The sequence below is a fragment of the Pteronotus mesoamericanus genome, unplaced genomic scaffold (genome assembly GCF_021234165.1).
Source record: "Pteronotus mesoamericanus isolate MK-2021 breed Mesoamerican mustached bat unplaced genomic scaffold, CSHL_Meso_final contig_20, whole genome shotgun sequence".
Classification (NCBI taxonomy): Eukaryota; Metazoa; Chordata; class Mammalia; order Chiroptera; family Mormoopidae; genus Pteronotus; species Pteronotus mesoamericanus.
The window spans coordinates 70,921,800-70,936,733 of record NW_026555085.1 but is presented as its reverse complement, the minus strand read 5'-3'; the positions used below and the strand labels follow the sequence as shown (position 1 = coordinate 70,936,733).

The following is a 14,934-nucleotide window of genomic DNA, read 5'->3' as shown; positions in this document are numbered from 1 at the left end:
CTCTGCTCCTCCCAGGACCCTCCTCCCCACTCCCTAGCCGCCAGGTCCCGCCCTCTCGCGTCCCGAGGCGCCAGGCGGGACGCGCGCCCTCCCGCTTCCCCACCCGGAAGAGCCACCTGAGCAAAGAAGTTGAGCGGTGCGCGGCCTGGCGTTCGTCGGGAGCGCGGGCGGGTCCGAGCCGCTCGCGTAGCGCCCATTTAGCATTGATGCGAGGCGGGCCCGCCGGAGCCCGCGCGCTCCCGCGGCCGACGGCGCCTCGAGCGATCCCGCGTGCGCACCTTGCCCCGCCTCCCCCGGCCTCCTCGGGTCCCTGGGCCCGCGGCGCGACCCCGCCACCAGGCGAGTTCTTCGAGCCTCACCGCCTCGAGGGCAGCGCACCCCGGTGACTTCTGACACTGTATTCGACGGTAAGTGACAGCCGCTGCCTTTTTTCACCGTTATTTATTTTTTCTCCCGCAGTTCGTCCCAACTGTCGCCTGCATTTGGTTAGTTCACAAACTATTCAACTCGGGGACTGGTCCGGTGACAGAGCTGCCCGGAAGCCGAGACCGAGGAGTGTCAGAGACCTGCCCACGTGTTGTAGGTCAGGGGCTGCATCCAGAGACAAAAGTGTGGAAGGCAGCCCTCCGAGCCGGTTGGACTACAGTTGCCCCGCGGACCGCAGGCAGCGGGGACGGGGAGGGCATGGATGGGGCGGGTCCTAAGACGCGTCGCGCCCAGGCGAGGGGGCGTGGCTCCGGCAGGTGCGGAGAGGCGACTGGACGAGCGGTGATTCCCCAGGGAACCAGCGAGCAGTCGTCACTTGCTGGTTGGTACTTCACTTTGGAGGATGAAGTAATATAACGTGATTGTATTTTAACCTCAAATATTTATTAAGAAACAGAAAAGGATCTTTAAAGTTGTAAAACAGTGCCTCCGGTGTGTATCTGGGCGGGCACGTGTATAGCGTTAGCAAACTGCTTAGAAACAGTTGATCAGTTTTGCACAGATATTGAAAAATGAACGCTATTTTTAAAGAAGGTGCTCTGTTTAAAAAGATTAGGCGAAATTTACTCTGACCTGAATTCGAACCATGAATTCTTTGGCTGCCCCCTTTCTGCCCTGTATGGAGCTGTCCTTTAAATTACTAAATTTGTGGTTCCAAATTTAATCTGCATTTATAGAATCTTAGAGATTCTCTTGTAGGCCCTCGGGAGTACAGGTTTTTTTGGGTTTTGTTTTTTTTTGTTTTTTAAAGCAAAGGCCACATCATGGTAATATTGTGTGATTAGTTCCTTCCTTTTTCTGCCTTAGCAGAACTAGGTAATATAAACTTGCTGAGTTTATATTACCTAACCACAACAAACTACTTATCAGTGTAGTGGCTATAATTTACTTCCACTTATTCTCTTAGATATACATATACTCATCTGTTAATCTCACACTGGCATCCTTTAGTTGTCAGGATTCTTAAATCATTTTTCTTTTTATAGAGCCTAGTACAATCACTGTTGAATGAAGTCAGTCAAATTAAAGTACATTTGCCCTCCAGTTCTCTGTTTCCAAACCAAATAAAGATTTCTTCAATGATCCACTTGGGACAGTTTATTTGGGATTGTCACCCCATTTACATTTAATCCCCTCCTTTTTGCTCATATTCATATTGCGTTTTTACCACTGTTAGAGTGCTATAATATTGATCTGTCCTTTAGTTCTCTGAGGAGGCAGAGACCCTTTTACTGTGCTTTCATTTCAAAGCATAATGACTGGTACATGGTAAATAACTGCATGTATATATGAAAATGGAATGGGGTAGGCTCTTTTAATCTGTAGATACAAATTTTTAAAAAAATATTTCCAGAGGAATAGATAAAGTAAAAATATGCTGTACTTATTTTCAATCTGTAGTCAGCATTTAAAGACCAATTTTTCTTTCCTCAGTTTAGTTATCTAGTTCTTTTACACTCTTGACAGATATTTTTACTAAAGTTAGTAGTTTTCCTGGGTCAGGAAGAGAAAATAGGAAGTAAATTCATCTCCAAATATAAGTTTCTAAAACTAATCTGATAACTATTCAAGTCATAACTGGCTATCAGTTTGAATTGTAGTATATGTTCCATTTATGTAGCAGAATATACACGCCCAGTGTGTGTGTGTCTAATTAAAGAGACAGAGGGAAAGAGAGATGTTCTTTATACGAATAAAACCGAGAAGCAGGACGATTACAAAAAAACCCTATTAGGAGTAACTTTAGCCAAAAGACTGGCATTTAAGATTTTATACTTGAGATCAAATGTGTGTATGGCAATTAGTTAAAGAAAAGGTAAAGATCTTTTTACATAACACATGGTTAATGAGGAGGAAGTTTTGGGAAAAGAACTGGAAAGACATTGGACCATTTTGGATTTCATAATCAATACCAACATAATTCTTTAACCACTTAAAAAATAATACACTTACTAAGTAACAGATCTAATTAAAATTTAAATTCAGGTAGTAGTTTGAGATTATAGTGTGTCCTAAAGTCAGGATGATTTACAGCCACACAATTATGTTTTGTTAACGTGTGTATAGCAAAGGTATAAAACAGTTCTTTCTTTTTTCTTTAGTTACCTACATTCAAGATGAATAGTGATCAGATTGCACTAGTCGGTCAAGTGTTTGAGTCTTATGTTTCGGAATACCATAAGAACGATATTCTTTTAATCCTGAAGGAAAGAGATGAAGATGCTCATTACCCAGTTGTGATTAATGCCATGACCCTTTTTGAGACCAACATGGAAATTGGGGAATATTTCAATGCATTCCCCAATGAAGTACTAACTGTTTTTGATAGTTCACTGAGAAGATCAGCCTTGACAATTCTCGAGTCCCTTTCCCAGCCTGAGGGTGCCTCCATGAAGCAGAATCTTCATACCAGGATATCAGGTGAATCATTTAAGAATTTTATTGCCATGTTATTCTTTAGGAATATTTTTAAGAAACCATAACAAATATTGAGTGTAGAACACTAAGAAATAATTGTTACTTATACTTAAAAATATATTCATTGTGTAGTTGATATAACACTTGTCAGCCCCTGGGGGTCCTAATGAAGCATTCCCCAGGAATTTGGAAATATTTGTTTTCTGAGAGTTAAATTGTAAAGTCAACACAGAATAAAGCAGAGATACACAAAAATTATCCTAAGCCAAGGTATGGCTCCCTTATTGGCAAAATGCGATGCAATCTAAGTTAATATGAATAAAGAATATTTTCAGTATAAAGTAGGCAAGTCAGCCTTGGAAGCATAGAAAAAGAAGTCATAGTGACAAATATTGGCAGTGCCCACCTTGTTTGTATAGTATACAGTACATGGAGAGTCTCAGCAAACAACAGAAAATTCAAGTCTGTTTGTGGACTCATAACCTGTAACACTGGAATAATGTAACTTGGTGCCTTAGTCATTCAATTCATCTAATTAATTTTCTTTTTAAAAAAAATTCCGTGTTTCTCAATTCTGATTATTATTGTTTGGCTTTCAGAGTGGATATATCAACAGGGAGAAAATGTGCTGACTATACAAGCTTAAAGTATAATCATGTCTAGTTATTTCTCTTGAACTTGACAAGTCTGACAGATACTTCTTCTGTGTGCACACTTACCAGGTTTCAGAGCTACTAAATTCTGAGGCCCGACAGTGGACCATGGGACATGAACCAGTATAACAAATGCTACCTTGATAAACCTGTTAGGACGCAGCCTCTGACTATCACAACCAGAGCTGCTCTACTCCAAATATATATTAGAGCGAAACATGAGAAAGAAGGCATTTTCACGTAAAAAAATTCTTTAGCATTTTTTACCTATCAGGTTGCCTTTTTGCTAATAGTGAAAACCATAGGTTTTTAAGGATAAAGTGATACTGTGGGTAAAGCTCTCGGTAATTCAAGGGTTGGAAGGACTGTTAGACTTACATATTAACGAATCCTGAGCCTAACTTAAAAAGCAATATAGCCTTTTAGCACTGTGGTACTTTTTGGTCATTATGCCACCATCTCTTTATCACTCAGTTTTGTGGTTTACTCAAAGAGTCATAAATTGATTTATATGTGTAGTTGGTGGAAGTATATTCTTTGTTGAATACGCTTATAATTATATACTGTATAAAAAAGGAACAAATCCTTTTTTTAGTCTTGTTTATTATATCATCCAGTATGTACTTTTAAAACTAGTCCACTGAGAATTGTTATTTGAAGTAATTTTTCCTATCTTAATTGATTTCATCTGATATTTTTTTTTTTAAGTAAAACACAAAGTTGTTGGGGTTTTTTTCCCCCTGAAATTATACTTTCTTCCTCAGGAAATATGAGAAAAGGATATTTCATGGAGTCAAGTGCCGAGGTTAATGCAGTTTTGTTTTTTTTTTTCCTTCACTAGGTTTGCCTGTTTGTCCTGAGCTGGTGAGGGAGCACATCCCTAAAACCAAGGATGTGGGTCACTTTTTATCTGTCACTGGGACTGTGATTCGAACAAGTTTGGTGAAGATCCTGGAGTTTGAAAGGGAATACATGTGTAACAAATGCAAGCATGTTTTTACAGTCAAGGCTGACTTAGAGCAGTATTATACCTTCTGCCGGCCATCCTCATGTCCCAGCTTAGAGAACTGTAATTCTTCCAAATTCACTTGCCTCTCAGACTTGTCTTCATCTCCAACCAGGTGTAGAGATTATCAGGAAATCAAAATTCAGGAACAGGTAAATGATCAAATGAGAAAAATGACAAATTTGAACAAGTGTCATAGTTAACGTCATGGCAGTTGTGTGTTACGGAATTGAATGCAGTAGCTGTAATTGTAGCTAGGGATAATCCTGTTAAAATTTGTACGGCTAAGCAGATTCCCAAGAGAGCTGAAATTTCATCATGAAGTTAAGCTCGATGGTCCTGGTGGGTCTATAAATGAACTATTAATGATTTTTAGGAGTGGATGGGATTTTTGAATGTTGGTCATTACATTTCTTATAATTGAAATACAATGATGATTTTTCATATCATTAGTCATAGGTAAGTCCATGTAAGAACAATGGTAGCATGTATCATATTTATTTTAAGTATTATTTTTGTAGTTAGTTTTGTAGGATTTTCTTCAAAACTCTCAGCAATTTATGGGCAAATTACTAGGACTAGGGAACACATAATGGATTACAAATGAAACTTGTGTTACCACTTTGTAGAAGATCAAATGTGAAACTGGTATGTATAACAATATGTTCTTTAGAGACCATGATGTAAACATCTTTTTATGTAAATGTCTTGCATTGGAAGAGGATTGTGGAATAAATTAATAATTATGTTAAAATTAAGTGAATATTTAAGAAGTTCAAACTAGCTGTACTTATCTAAGGGATAGGAGAAAAATAAATGGTTCCACTGGTTACTAAACATTGGAGCAGGTGGGATTTGAGATTTAGGCCAAATTTTTATTTACTATGCCAAACTCTTTAATACATGAAAGTGGACCTGATTTTTTTTTACTTGCCACTGAAACACAAAGGTTTATTCAGTGTCAAGGACTGACTCCTTCTCTTCTTCTACACCATTCACCTGGTTGTCAATAGTTCAAAATGGTGGCTACAACTCCATCACAGCTGTATCCTAATCAGAGAACAGAAACAAAGAGATAGGGAGAAGCACCTGCCATCTCACCAACGTTTGCATTTAAGTAGTATCCTACAACATATATACTTACACTTTATTGGCCAGAACTTAGTCATATGACCGCACCTAGATACAAGGAAGTGTGGAGATATAGTCTTTTTGCTGGGCACTTGTTTACATAGAATAAAACCAGGGTTCTGTTTCTAAGGAATAATTAAAGGAACTGAGTGATTTGTCCCAGGTCTTATGACTAGAAATCGGGAAAGAGCTGCTGCTTTATTCTAGATAAGCAACTTTGTTATGATGTTTAGTAATTGGAGCATGTGTTTATTTTGACCGTCCATAAGATAAATTATATTTGGAGATGTTTTTCCAGATATTGGTGTTTTTATTTTACTCCAGATTTAATGAATTCCTAAAATGATAGTATGCACAGTTCACAAGAATATTCCATAAATCCCCATCATAATTACATTGTATGACAATACCAGAGAAATAAAAATGGTAATTTCAAGAATCGCGAGGTTCAGAATACTTAGCATGTATTTAAGCATATTTAGTATCTACTTTGTTTTCTTTGCTAGGTTCAACGGCTGTCTGTTGGAAGTATTCCACGATCTATGAAGGTTATCCTAGAAGATGACTTAGTAGACACTTGCAAATCTGGTAAGAATTAACTTTTGTTAACTTATACAAGAGGTCTTAATATACTGATATGGAAAAGCCGCTTTTTATTTTCCCAAGAGTGAGTGTGGAGACCTGATTGCTTACCTTGAGAGCAGAGATTGACATGGAGGTGGCATGTGATAGCAGCAAAGAACCTGGGTTGGAGCTTAGCTTTCTAGTCCAGCTGTTTGTTTTATAGACGAAGAACCTGACTTGCCTAAGGGCATGTGAAAAGTTAAGTGACAGAACTGGAACGTGAACCCAGATCTACCAACTTCGAGCCCACGACTCCCTTCAGTGTACCATAGCTTAAGAACAGCAACTTTTAAAAATGTAGGTTTTAGTGGGCAGTTATATAAGATACATCAGAGAATGTGACTGTCAAATGCTACTGCAGCCTTAATGGTGTCTAAAGGAAAGGATTGTTTCTCTGTGTTCTGCGCTGGTGATACTACAATAGGAGTCACAGAGATTTTGACTTCTGTCCTCTGAGGGTCCTCAGTAGTTCCACTAGCCAGTTGCCTGAATTGGGAGGGAATTTTAATCATACTGAAAGAGCTGTGGGTGTTTAGCATGGAGAAGCCTCAGGAAGGACATGATCTTCAACTTGCATTTGTTGGAAGATGGACATATGGAAATGGAATTGGAATTACAGAAGATGCTGTTGGGTTTCAGTGGGCTGGAGGTGCAGGAAGGCAGATTTTTGTTCAGTATCCACTAATCAGGGGTGTCCAGCATGGGCCTTGGATGATGGTGAGTTTAAGCAGAGGATGTACAGCATCTTGTTAACTATTTAGGCCTCATGATCGGATGATCTACAATGTTCCAGGCAAATTAAAGACTTTGGGAGCCTTGGTGCTCCAGAAGCTTGGTTGTTCTGATGTCATTGTTGGTTATACTTTGACCTTTAGGCCAAACAAACATGTCCCAAGCTCTCTTTTGCCCCTCTTAAGTGACCTTGTCCCCTCTTACTCTCCTCATTGGGAGCTTGGGAAGAATCAAACTTAAAAAGTATTTGTAGAAGGACAAGGATTAATCTTAGTCCACACCTGTAGGATGGAAGTGTTCTACACTGAATTTTTAAGGTATTGTTTTTATAAAGAAAATGGTAGGGAAAGGTTTTATTTTAAAAACTACAATATTAGGTTTTGTAAATTACCAGTGTCACCCAAGGGGTTTAATACTATTCTCTCTTCTGCAGTATCTTACAAGATATTGTTAGTAAAATTTGGTGGTTTTTTTTCCTTAATGGATGCATTGGTGATAGCTTGTGTTTAAAATGCAAAAAGAGAATGAGGGAATAAAGGGGACTTCAGCTGTTGGTGGAGGGTAGGGCTATAAAGTTTATAGGGCACTGGTCAGCGAAAGGTTAAAATCACAGGAGCAGACCTCACAGTGATCATTTTAAACTTTTATTTATTTATTTATTTATTTATTTATCCATTCATCCTCACATAAGGACAATTTTCCATTGCTTTTAGAGAGAGGAGAAGTGGGGTGGGGGGAGAGAAACAGAGATGAGAGAGAGACCCGTCCATCGGTTGCCTCCTATACATGCCCCAAGCAGGGGGATTGAACCTGCAACCTAGGTGTATGCCCTCACTGGGGGTTAAACCTTTCAGTTTATGGGATGATACTCCAACCAACAGAGCCACATTGGCTAGGGTTCTCTTAAGGTTTTAATCAAAAACTTTTTATAACCAAAGTACTTGATGTTTTCCATATGTCAGCACAGGTATCCTCATCCATTCTTCTCCTTCACTGTCATCTTTCCATACTAACAGAAGACTCTAGTATAGAGCTTGGTAGTCTTTTCAATTTTTAGACTTTCAATCCCAAGCAAAGTTGTCCTCAGAGCTATAAATCTTTCATAAGCTTCTCTAAGACTGCTGTTTCCAGTCCAAGAGAAGCAGGATGGGAACCTGTTCCCTTAAAGCCACCGACTTCTATTCCCCACACACATGCCCAGGCCTTGTCCAACTGGACCTTTGTCTATGAGGAGGATATGAGAACTTATCCTTTCTCTTTCTTACTCAAATTCCAAATAAACTTAAAAACTACCTAATGAGCCTTGGCCATGTAGCTTAGTTGATTAGAGCATCATCCTCATATGCCAAGGTCGCTGGTTTGATCTCTGGTCAGGGCACATACAAGAATCAACCAATGAATACATAAATAAGTGGAACAACAAATAGATGTTTCCCTCTCTCTCCTTCCACCCTCCTCCAGCTCTCAGTCCCTTGTCTCTCAAAAAAATCAGTTTTAAACTGCCTGACGATATCCGCTTCCTTTTTTTAAAGATTTTATTTGTTTTATTTTTTTAGAGAGAGGGGAAGGGAGGGAGAGTAACAGAAAGAAACATCGATGTGAGAGAGAATTATTGATTAATTGCCTTTTGTGTATGTGACCCAACGGGGACCGAGCCCACAACTTAGGCATGTGCTCTGACCCAGAATCAAACCACGACCTTTCACTTAGTGGGCCAGGCCCAACCAACTAAGCCACACTAGTCAGGGCTCCACTTCTTTTTTTAACATTTAAGTTAAATTGAAGGTGGGTCAAAAAATGGAAATGGTTACTAAACCTTAGCTGAATATCAGCAGTTGCCTCTTAATTTACCTCAGTATTCCCAGCTTTAAATATTTCCCATTTCTCTAAAACACCCTTCATCTCTATAAAAAACAAACAGTACAGTATGCTAGGCAGTAATAGCTACATCTTAGCTCTTATTCCACATCCCAGTTCTCCCCTACTGGACGGATCAGAATGCTTCATTTCACCAAGTTCCATCATTTCCCTTTTCTTAACCGTAGACTTCTCCAGATGCCTCATTTATGAAGTATTTACTGAGCTAACATTAAAACGATGAGGCAACACTATGGAAATAAAAGTTCAGTATCTAGAGTTAAAATAATTTTTTATCAAAAGACTCACCACATTGAACCAAGAATCACCAACTCATAGTTTGAAATTTGTGTCAAATACATTAACAGATTATACTTATCCAAACAGTACACTAAGGAAATGACAGCTTTGATCATGGGTTCCTACTAAATGGACAACCTGTGTCAAAATACCTTGTTCATATTAGACTCTAGGTTTTAACTCACATCTATAATATGTGGATCAGCAAAGCAGTTCTTGTATGAGCTTAGCCTGAATATGAAAATATTGTTTGATAGCAAAGCTCACCCTCCCAAGCTAAACAAATTTATGGACAAGAAGTTATCATTTACATTAAATGGTGGCAGACATGTCCAAGGAATATTGTGGGGATTTGACCCCTTTATGAATCTTGTGATAGTTGCATGTGCAGAGATGGCAAGTAGTGGGCGACAGAAGAATACTTGAATGGTGGTAATATGAGGAAATAGTATCATCATGTTAGAAGCCTCAGAAAGAGTATAAAGAATGGCTGTGTTCACCAGAGAAGTCAACTGCTTCCATGTATCCGCTCCACATCTGTTTCACTGCAATATAAAAATTGCATCTTGTGCATTTTCACATTGAACTTTTGTTAAATAAACTTTTGTATTGGAAAAAAAGGAAAATATTGTTTGATAGAAAATAAGGTGTTTTCATGCAATTCATTTAACTGAACTCTTTCTGCACTGAAAAAACTTACGGTATTTTTCTTTCAAATGTCACTAATAAGAATGTATGGAAGCAGTCTGTCAACATTTTTTTCATTCATATCTACAAACTTCTGTGAGAATCAAAAGACAATAAATCTTTGTCCTTATGGAATTTACAGTCTGGTTAGGAACCCCAGACTGACATGCAGAGTAATAAAGTTGGAGGTTGTGTGCTGCTAACTGTCACAGCAGCAGGTCAGAGATGGGTCTGAGTGGGGATGGCTGCCGTGGGCAATGTGCTCCAGAAGACAAGAGCGGCTCAGAGAGACTAGATTGTATGGCAGTAAGAAATGTAGTTTTCTAAAAATAACATTGTTTATAATTTTTACTATAGAAAACTAAAATGAGTATCTTATTGCTTTGGGCTATCATATATACCTCATAATTGTTCTGATGATCATATGAATCTGCCATCGAAAACATGTATATATTAAAAGCTTTTTAAAGATGTTAATTGACTACAAGTGTAAGGTAGATTTAGTGTAATAACAGCTACTATTTATTGAGCACTAATATTTCTAGATACTGTATTACATAATTTACAAACATTATTTGACTTAATTCTCACTATAGTCCTGTGATACAAATATAGTTATCCCCATTTTGTAGGTTAAGACATAGGCTCAGCAAAGTTAGGTAACTTGCCCAAGGTCACATAGCCAAGTGAGTGGTGGAGCTGGGATCTGAATCCAGAACTGATGAGTTAGTGGTCTTGGCCATTCTTCAGTACTCTACAATTTCCACATTCTCCCACTGCTTGTTGAAGTCAGATTTTTACCAGTATGTGCTGCATCCAAAAGTCTAGTTCCTCATTTTAGAAAGAACCTAAATATAACCCATTAAAGTCACCATAGTAGAGGACTGTTCCAAGTGCTCATATAAAGTTGCCCCAGTCATTTTCTCTTTTTTTTCCAAAATTTTTTTATTTATTGATTTGAGAGAGAGAGATTTGTTGTTCCATGTATTTATATACTCATTGCTTGCTTCCTATGTGTCCTGACTGGGGATTGAACTCACAAACTTGGTGCATCGGGAGAACGTTCCAACTAAGCTACTTGGCCAGGGCTGCCCTGGTAATTTTTATCTAAAAAAATTTGGGCAGACACTATAGTAAATGGCCACTATTCTTGATTGGGTTTGAAAATGATCCAGGCAGTAGCTTAGGAAGGATCTTGAAAATATGTAAAACACCTGTTTAATTTATTTGTTACTATCAAGTTGTGTTTGGCTAGAAATAGGCTTTTTATTCTGTGAATTGCTACCATCAGTTCCATGCATTTAGCATTTTGTGGAACACTTCAGAAAATCAAAAGCTTTTTGGATTATACATCGCACGTTGAAATTTAGAGGGTATAAGCATTTTGTATCAGCAAATATATATTTTATACAGTCTTGGAAATAAAGTTCAGAGACAATATTGTTGTGGAAGACATAAATACCAGGATTGGGTTTGGGATATGTCCAACATCCTGTGTTCGATAAGATTGAAATCTTTTGGGATTAGGATTATCTTTTGGTGGGGAAGCTTTTTTTCCAGTACCAAAATATTAAATGCCTAGCATTTATAAAGACTTGTTATTGATGCATTGAATTATACATAATAATAAGCACATATGTCAGTGTTAGGAAGAGGTGCCTGTAAACTACCCAAGGCCTCCTAGGAAAATTTGTAAATGTTTAGTATTTTGTCCAGCAGGGAACCAACCATGAAGGAATATGCAGGGTTGTGTCCTGGGCTCTCATAGTCTATTTAAAGTTGCTTTAATGTAGAACAGGTATTCATTCATTCATTTATTTTGTGGTTCATTCATATTTTATTTTTGTTCATTATGAAAAGGCAGTGAATTAATTGTTAGCAAATGTGTTAAGTAAAAATTATATATAAAAACTAAAACTAGTATCAGTCATCACAATATTCTTTCTGGACAGCAAACCGATTATAGTTTAACCTTCTGGCTGCCATTCTCATCTCTTTAAATGAGAAATATATGGCTAGAGGTTTTGAGAGGATGAAAATTTCATCCAATATAATAATGACAAATCATCCAGTAAACTATTTCCCAATGAAGGGTAATAATTTGGTGTAATTATAATGCGACAGATTAAGAAAAATAAAATACTGACTTAAGCTTTTAGCTATACAGATACAAGTACCTGTTTTTAAAAAAAAATTAGGAATCTGGTGTTTTTTTGCACCAGAATTGTTTTCTGAATGAGTGTCAGATGAGTGTACAACACTCTACACCCTAGTCAGGAGGTGGTTTATGTCTTAGTTCTGGTCCTTCGTCATGCGAGCCTGTGCCTGGCATGCAGGATGCTATTGCTGGACTCACTTGGTGCTTTTTTCCAGGGGATGACCTCACTGTTTATGGGGTTGTAATGCAACGGTGGAAGCCCTTTCAGCGAGATGTGCGCTGTGAAGTGGAGATAGTCCTGAAAGCCAATTATATCCAAGTAAATAATGAGCAGTCTGCAGGGATCATCCTGGATGAAGAGGTCCGAAAGGAATTTGAAGATTTTTGGGAACATTACAAGAGCGATCCCTTTGCAGGTTTGTGATTAAGGGCATAAGCTTATAATTATTAATAGCTTTTCATTCAGTAGTGAAACATGTTGTCTGTGGTTGAGGGGCAGCTTTACATTCTCCATAATTCTGTGACTAAGTTCATGGGATAGTAGCACCAGGCAGTGCCTCTAGCCACAGTCTCCCCGAAGCCCTTTTCTGGCTTAGCCCTTTCTGCCTAGAGATCTGGAAAATTAAGGCCAAATTCCAAGAGATTTTTCTTTTGCTTCTAAATATTTTAACATCTTATACTGCCAAAATAGTTTCAGAATTTTCTACCTTCTTTACCAATTAAACATGCAGTTCCTCCTTAAATAGGCAAAACTCATCCTATTGTGACAGCTCATCCTATTAAAGTTAAAACCATTCTTTCTTTTCAGATATCCTTTAAATTATATGGACACCTTCACACTATTTTAGCTGGATTTAAAAATAGGAAATAATTTAAAAAGAGATGATAAGAGATGGAGAGATGCAAAAAATAAGCTTTGTCTTCACAGCAAAAATTTTTGTGCCACAACAGCTCTTTCCACTAAGTTCTTTCCACCATCTTTCTGTTCCATCATAATGGTGCACACAAATGTCTGCATGATGCTCTCAAGAGCATCAACAATGCCAAAAACAGGCAAGTGCCAAGTTCTTATGAGGCTGTACTCCAGCATTGTCCAGTTTTTAACTGTGATGATGAAGCATGGTCACAGTGGCCAATTTGGGTTTATTGATGATCACAGAGCTGGAAAAATGGTTGTGAAACTCACTGGTGGGTAAAAGCAGGTGTGGGGTCATCAGCCGCAGATTTGATGTGCAACTCAGAGATCTAGAAGAATGACAGAACAACCTGCTTCCGTCCTGTCGGTGTGGTTTCACTGTGCTGGCAACCTCAGCGGATGTCATGGGCCATGAAGAAATAAAATGAGGGAAATTTCCCACACAGGAGGGAAAATCCTGAGATTCTTTTTGTAGGGATATAATACATATGTGTAAATAAAGTGCCTAAGTTGAAAAGAATAAAGTGTGTGTGTGTGTGTGTGTGTGTGTGTGAGAGAGAGAGAGAGAGAGATGGGTAGAATGGATGAAGGTGAGGAGCTGTATCTGACAGGGTATCTTCATTTTGCTAGTGTAAAGCCAGGGGATTACTCGACTGCTCAGCTCCGGGAGACTGACCTGCTTCATTAAGACCTGATACTGTGGGCATTGACTAGGAGGAGCCTAAAGGCTTTATTCTGACCTACAGTGACCTCAGGGATCCCATGACCCTGGTGCTTAGATACTGAATAGAAACCCAAACATAAGGGTTGGTGTCGGTTGGGCCGTCAGCAAGCTCTGGAGAGACTCAGTTATCTTAGATCTAAGAAGTTCTCTTCTTCAGGATAGCTGAGGGCCATAGCCACACAGTTCACGTGGTCTAGGACCAGAAATTTGGGAGGTGCGGCAGGATAGGGGCTAGTATCCATTCTAACACATTTTCTTACATGATATAGCCATGGGAGCTTCTATTGTCACAGTCCAAGGAATCAAGTTTTTCAACTTTAGACAACAAATTAGGGGAATGGTCCTTCCTCTTTGCATTTCTCTGGTACCTCAAACCTGCCTTCATACTATATCCTTCGTGTTGACTATAGGGTAAGGAAATCTTAAGTTCAGAAGTAAGCACAAGTAATATGGGTAATATAATAGTTAACAGTTAAGTAGCTCCTGCTATGTGTCAGGTGTTGTTTGTTCTTTGAGCTGTACACTTATTAATTCCTTTGATCCTCAATAATTCTATGTGATACCATTATCTTCATTTTACAGATAAGGAAATGGAGGCAGAGAGGTTAAGAAACTTGATCAAGGTCAGGCAGCTAATAAGGAATATCACTGGGATTGGAATCCAGGTCTTGTGTCTGACACAAGAGACGCTGAATCCGTCTTTACTCAACAAAACTGGCTCCTTGGCTTACTTTTGGCCTGGATGTCTTCTAATAGCCACTTGCTTCTGGGGGCTATTCCTTCTTTACTTGTCTGCATAACCTCCAGGTTATGGTCAGAATTTACCGACCTGCTACCAGGTCTTCTCATCTTCTTAGATCCCAGGACTTCGTCTTTTCTCCTTTGGGCTTTTCTACCACAGGAGTTAATGAGTTAATGAACTTCCTTCCAGGATTTACTAATTCTTTTTGGTCCCCTTTTTAATGAAATGTTGCCTTTTTTCATCACTTCTGCCAGTCCAGGTCATATCACCATAGCTAATGGCCACTGAGTCAATTTTGATTCATAACAAAAGGCAGCCTTTGTGTATTGGGCCATAAACTCTGGAGGAAGGCCCTTTCCCTTTCTTTGATAGTTTCTTTGGCAGGAAAGCTTCTAGAACTGGAATCATCAGCTAACGGAGTACTTATACGATTATTTTCCTCCTCAAACAGCTGTTGCTAAACATGAGTACAAACTGACATGAGTATGAAAGTCCTGAAA

At 38.8% G+C, this 14,934-nt stretch overlaps 2 protein-coding genes across 4 annotated transcripts in view; both read left to right on the top strand.

Annotated features, from left to right (window-relative positions):
* Positions 1 to 293: 293 nt before the first annotated feature.
* MCM9 (minichromosome maintenance 9 homologous recombination repair factor) overlaps positions 294 to 14,934 on the top strand; it is a 69,460-nt gene continuing 54,819 nt past the window's right edge. Inside the window, exons 1-5 of one of the 3 annotated variants that reach the window (XM_054569879.1) lie at positions 294 to 407; positions 2,589 to 2,907; positions 4,399 to 4,715; positions 6,201 to 6,282; positions 12,268 to 12,468. In XM_054569879.1, the coding sequence (XP_054425854.1) occupies positions 2,604 to 2,907; positions 4,399 to 4,715; positions 6,201 to 6,282; positions 12,268 to 12,468 (904 nt within the window). In that variant the 5' untranslated portion in view covers positions 294 to 407; positions 2,589 to 2,603. Of the gene's footprint in view, positions 408 to 779; positions 809 to 2,588; positions 2,908 to 4,398; positions 4,716 to 6,200; positions 6,283 to 12,267; positions 12,477 to 14,934 lie in introns of those variants that run through there. The other 2 variants (XM_054569882.1, XM_054569881.1) reach the window with 2 other exon arrangements.
* LOC129067737 (small nuclear ribonucleoprotein G-like) lies at positions 9,469 to 9,690 on the top strand. Its single transcript, XM_054569884.1, is given in 1 exon segment — positions 9,469 to 9,690. A coding segment is annotated over 1 exon segment (195 nt). The 5' UTR covers positions 9,469 to 9,495.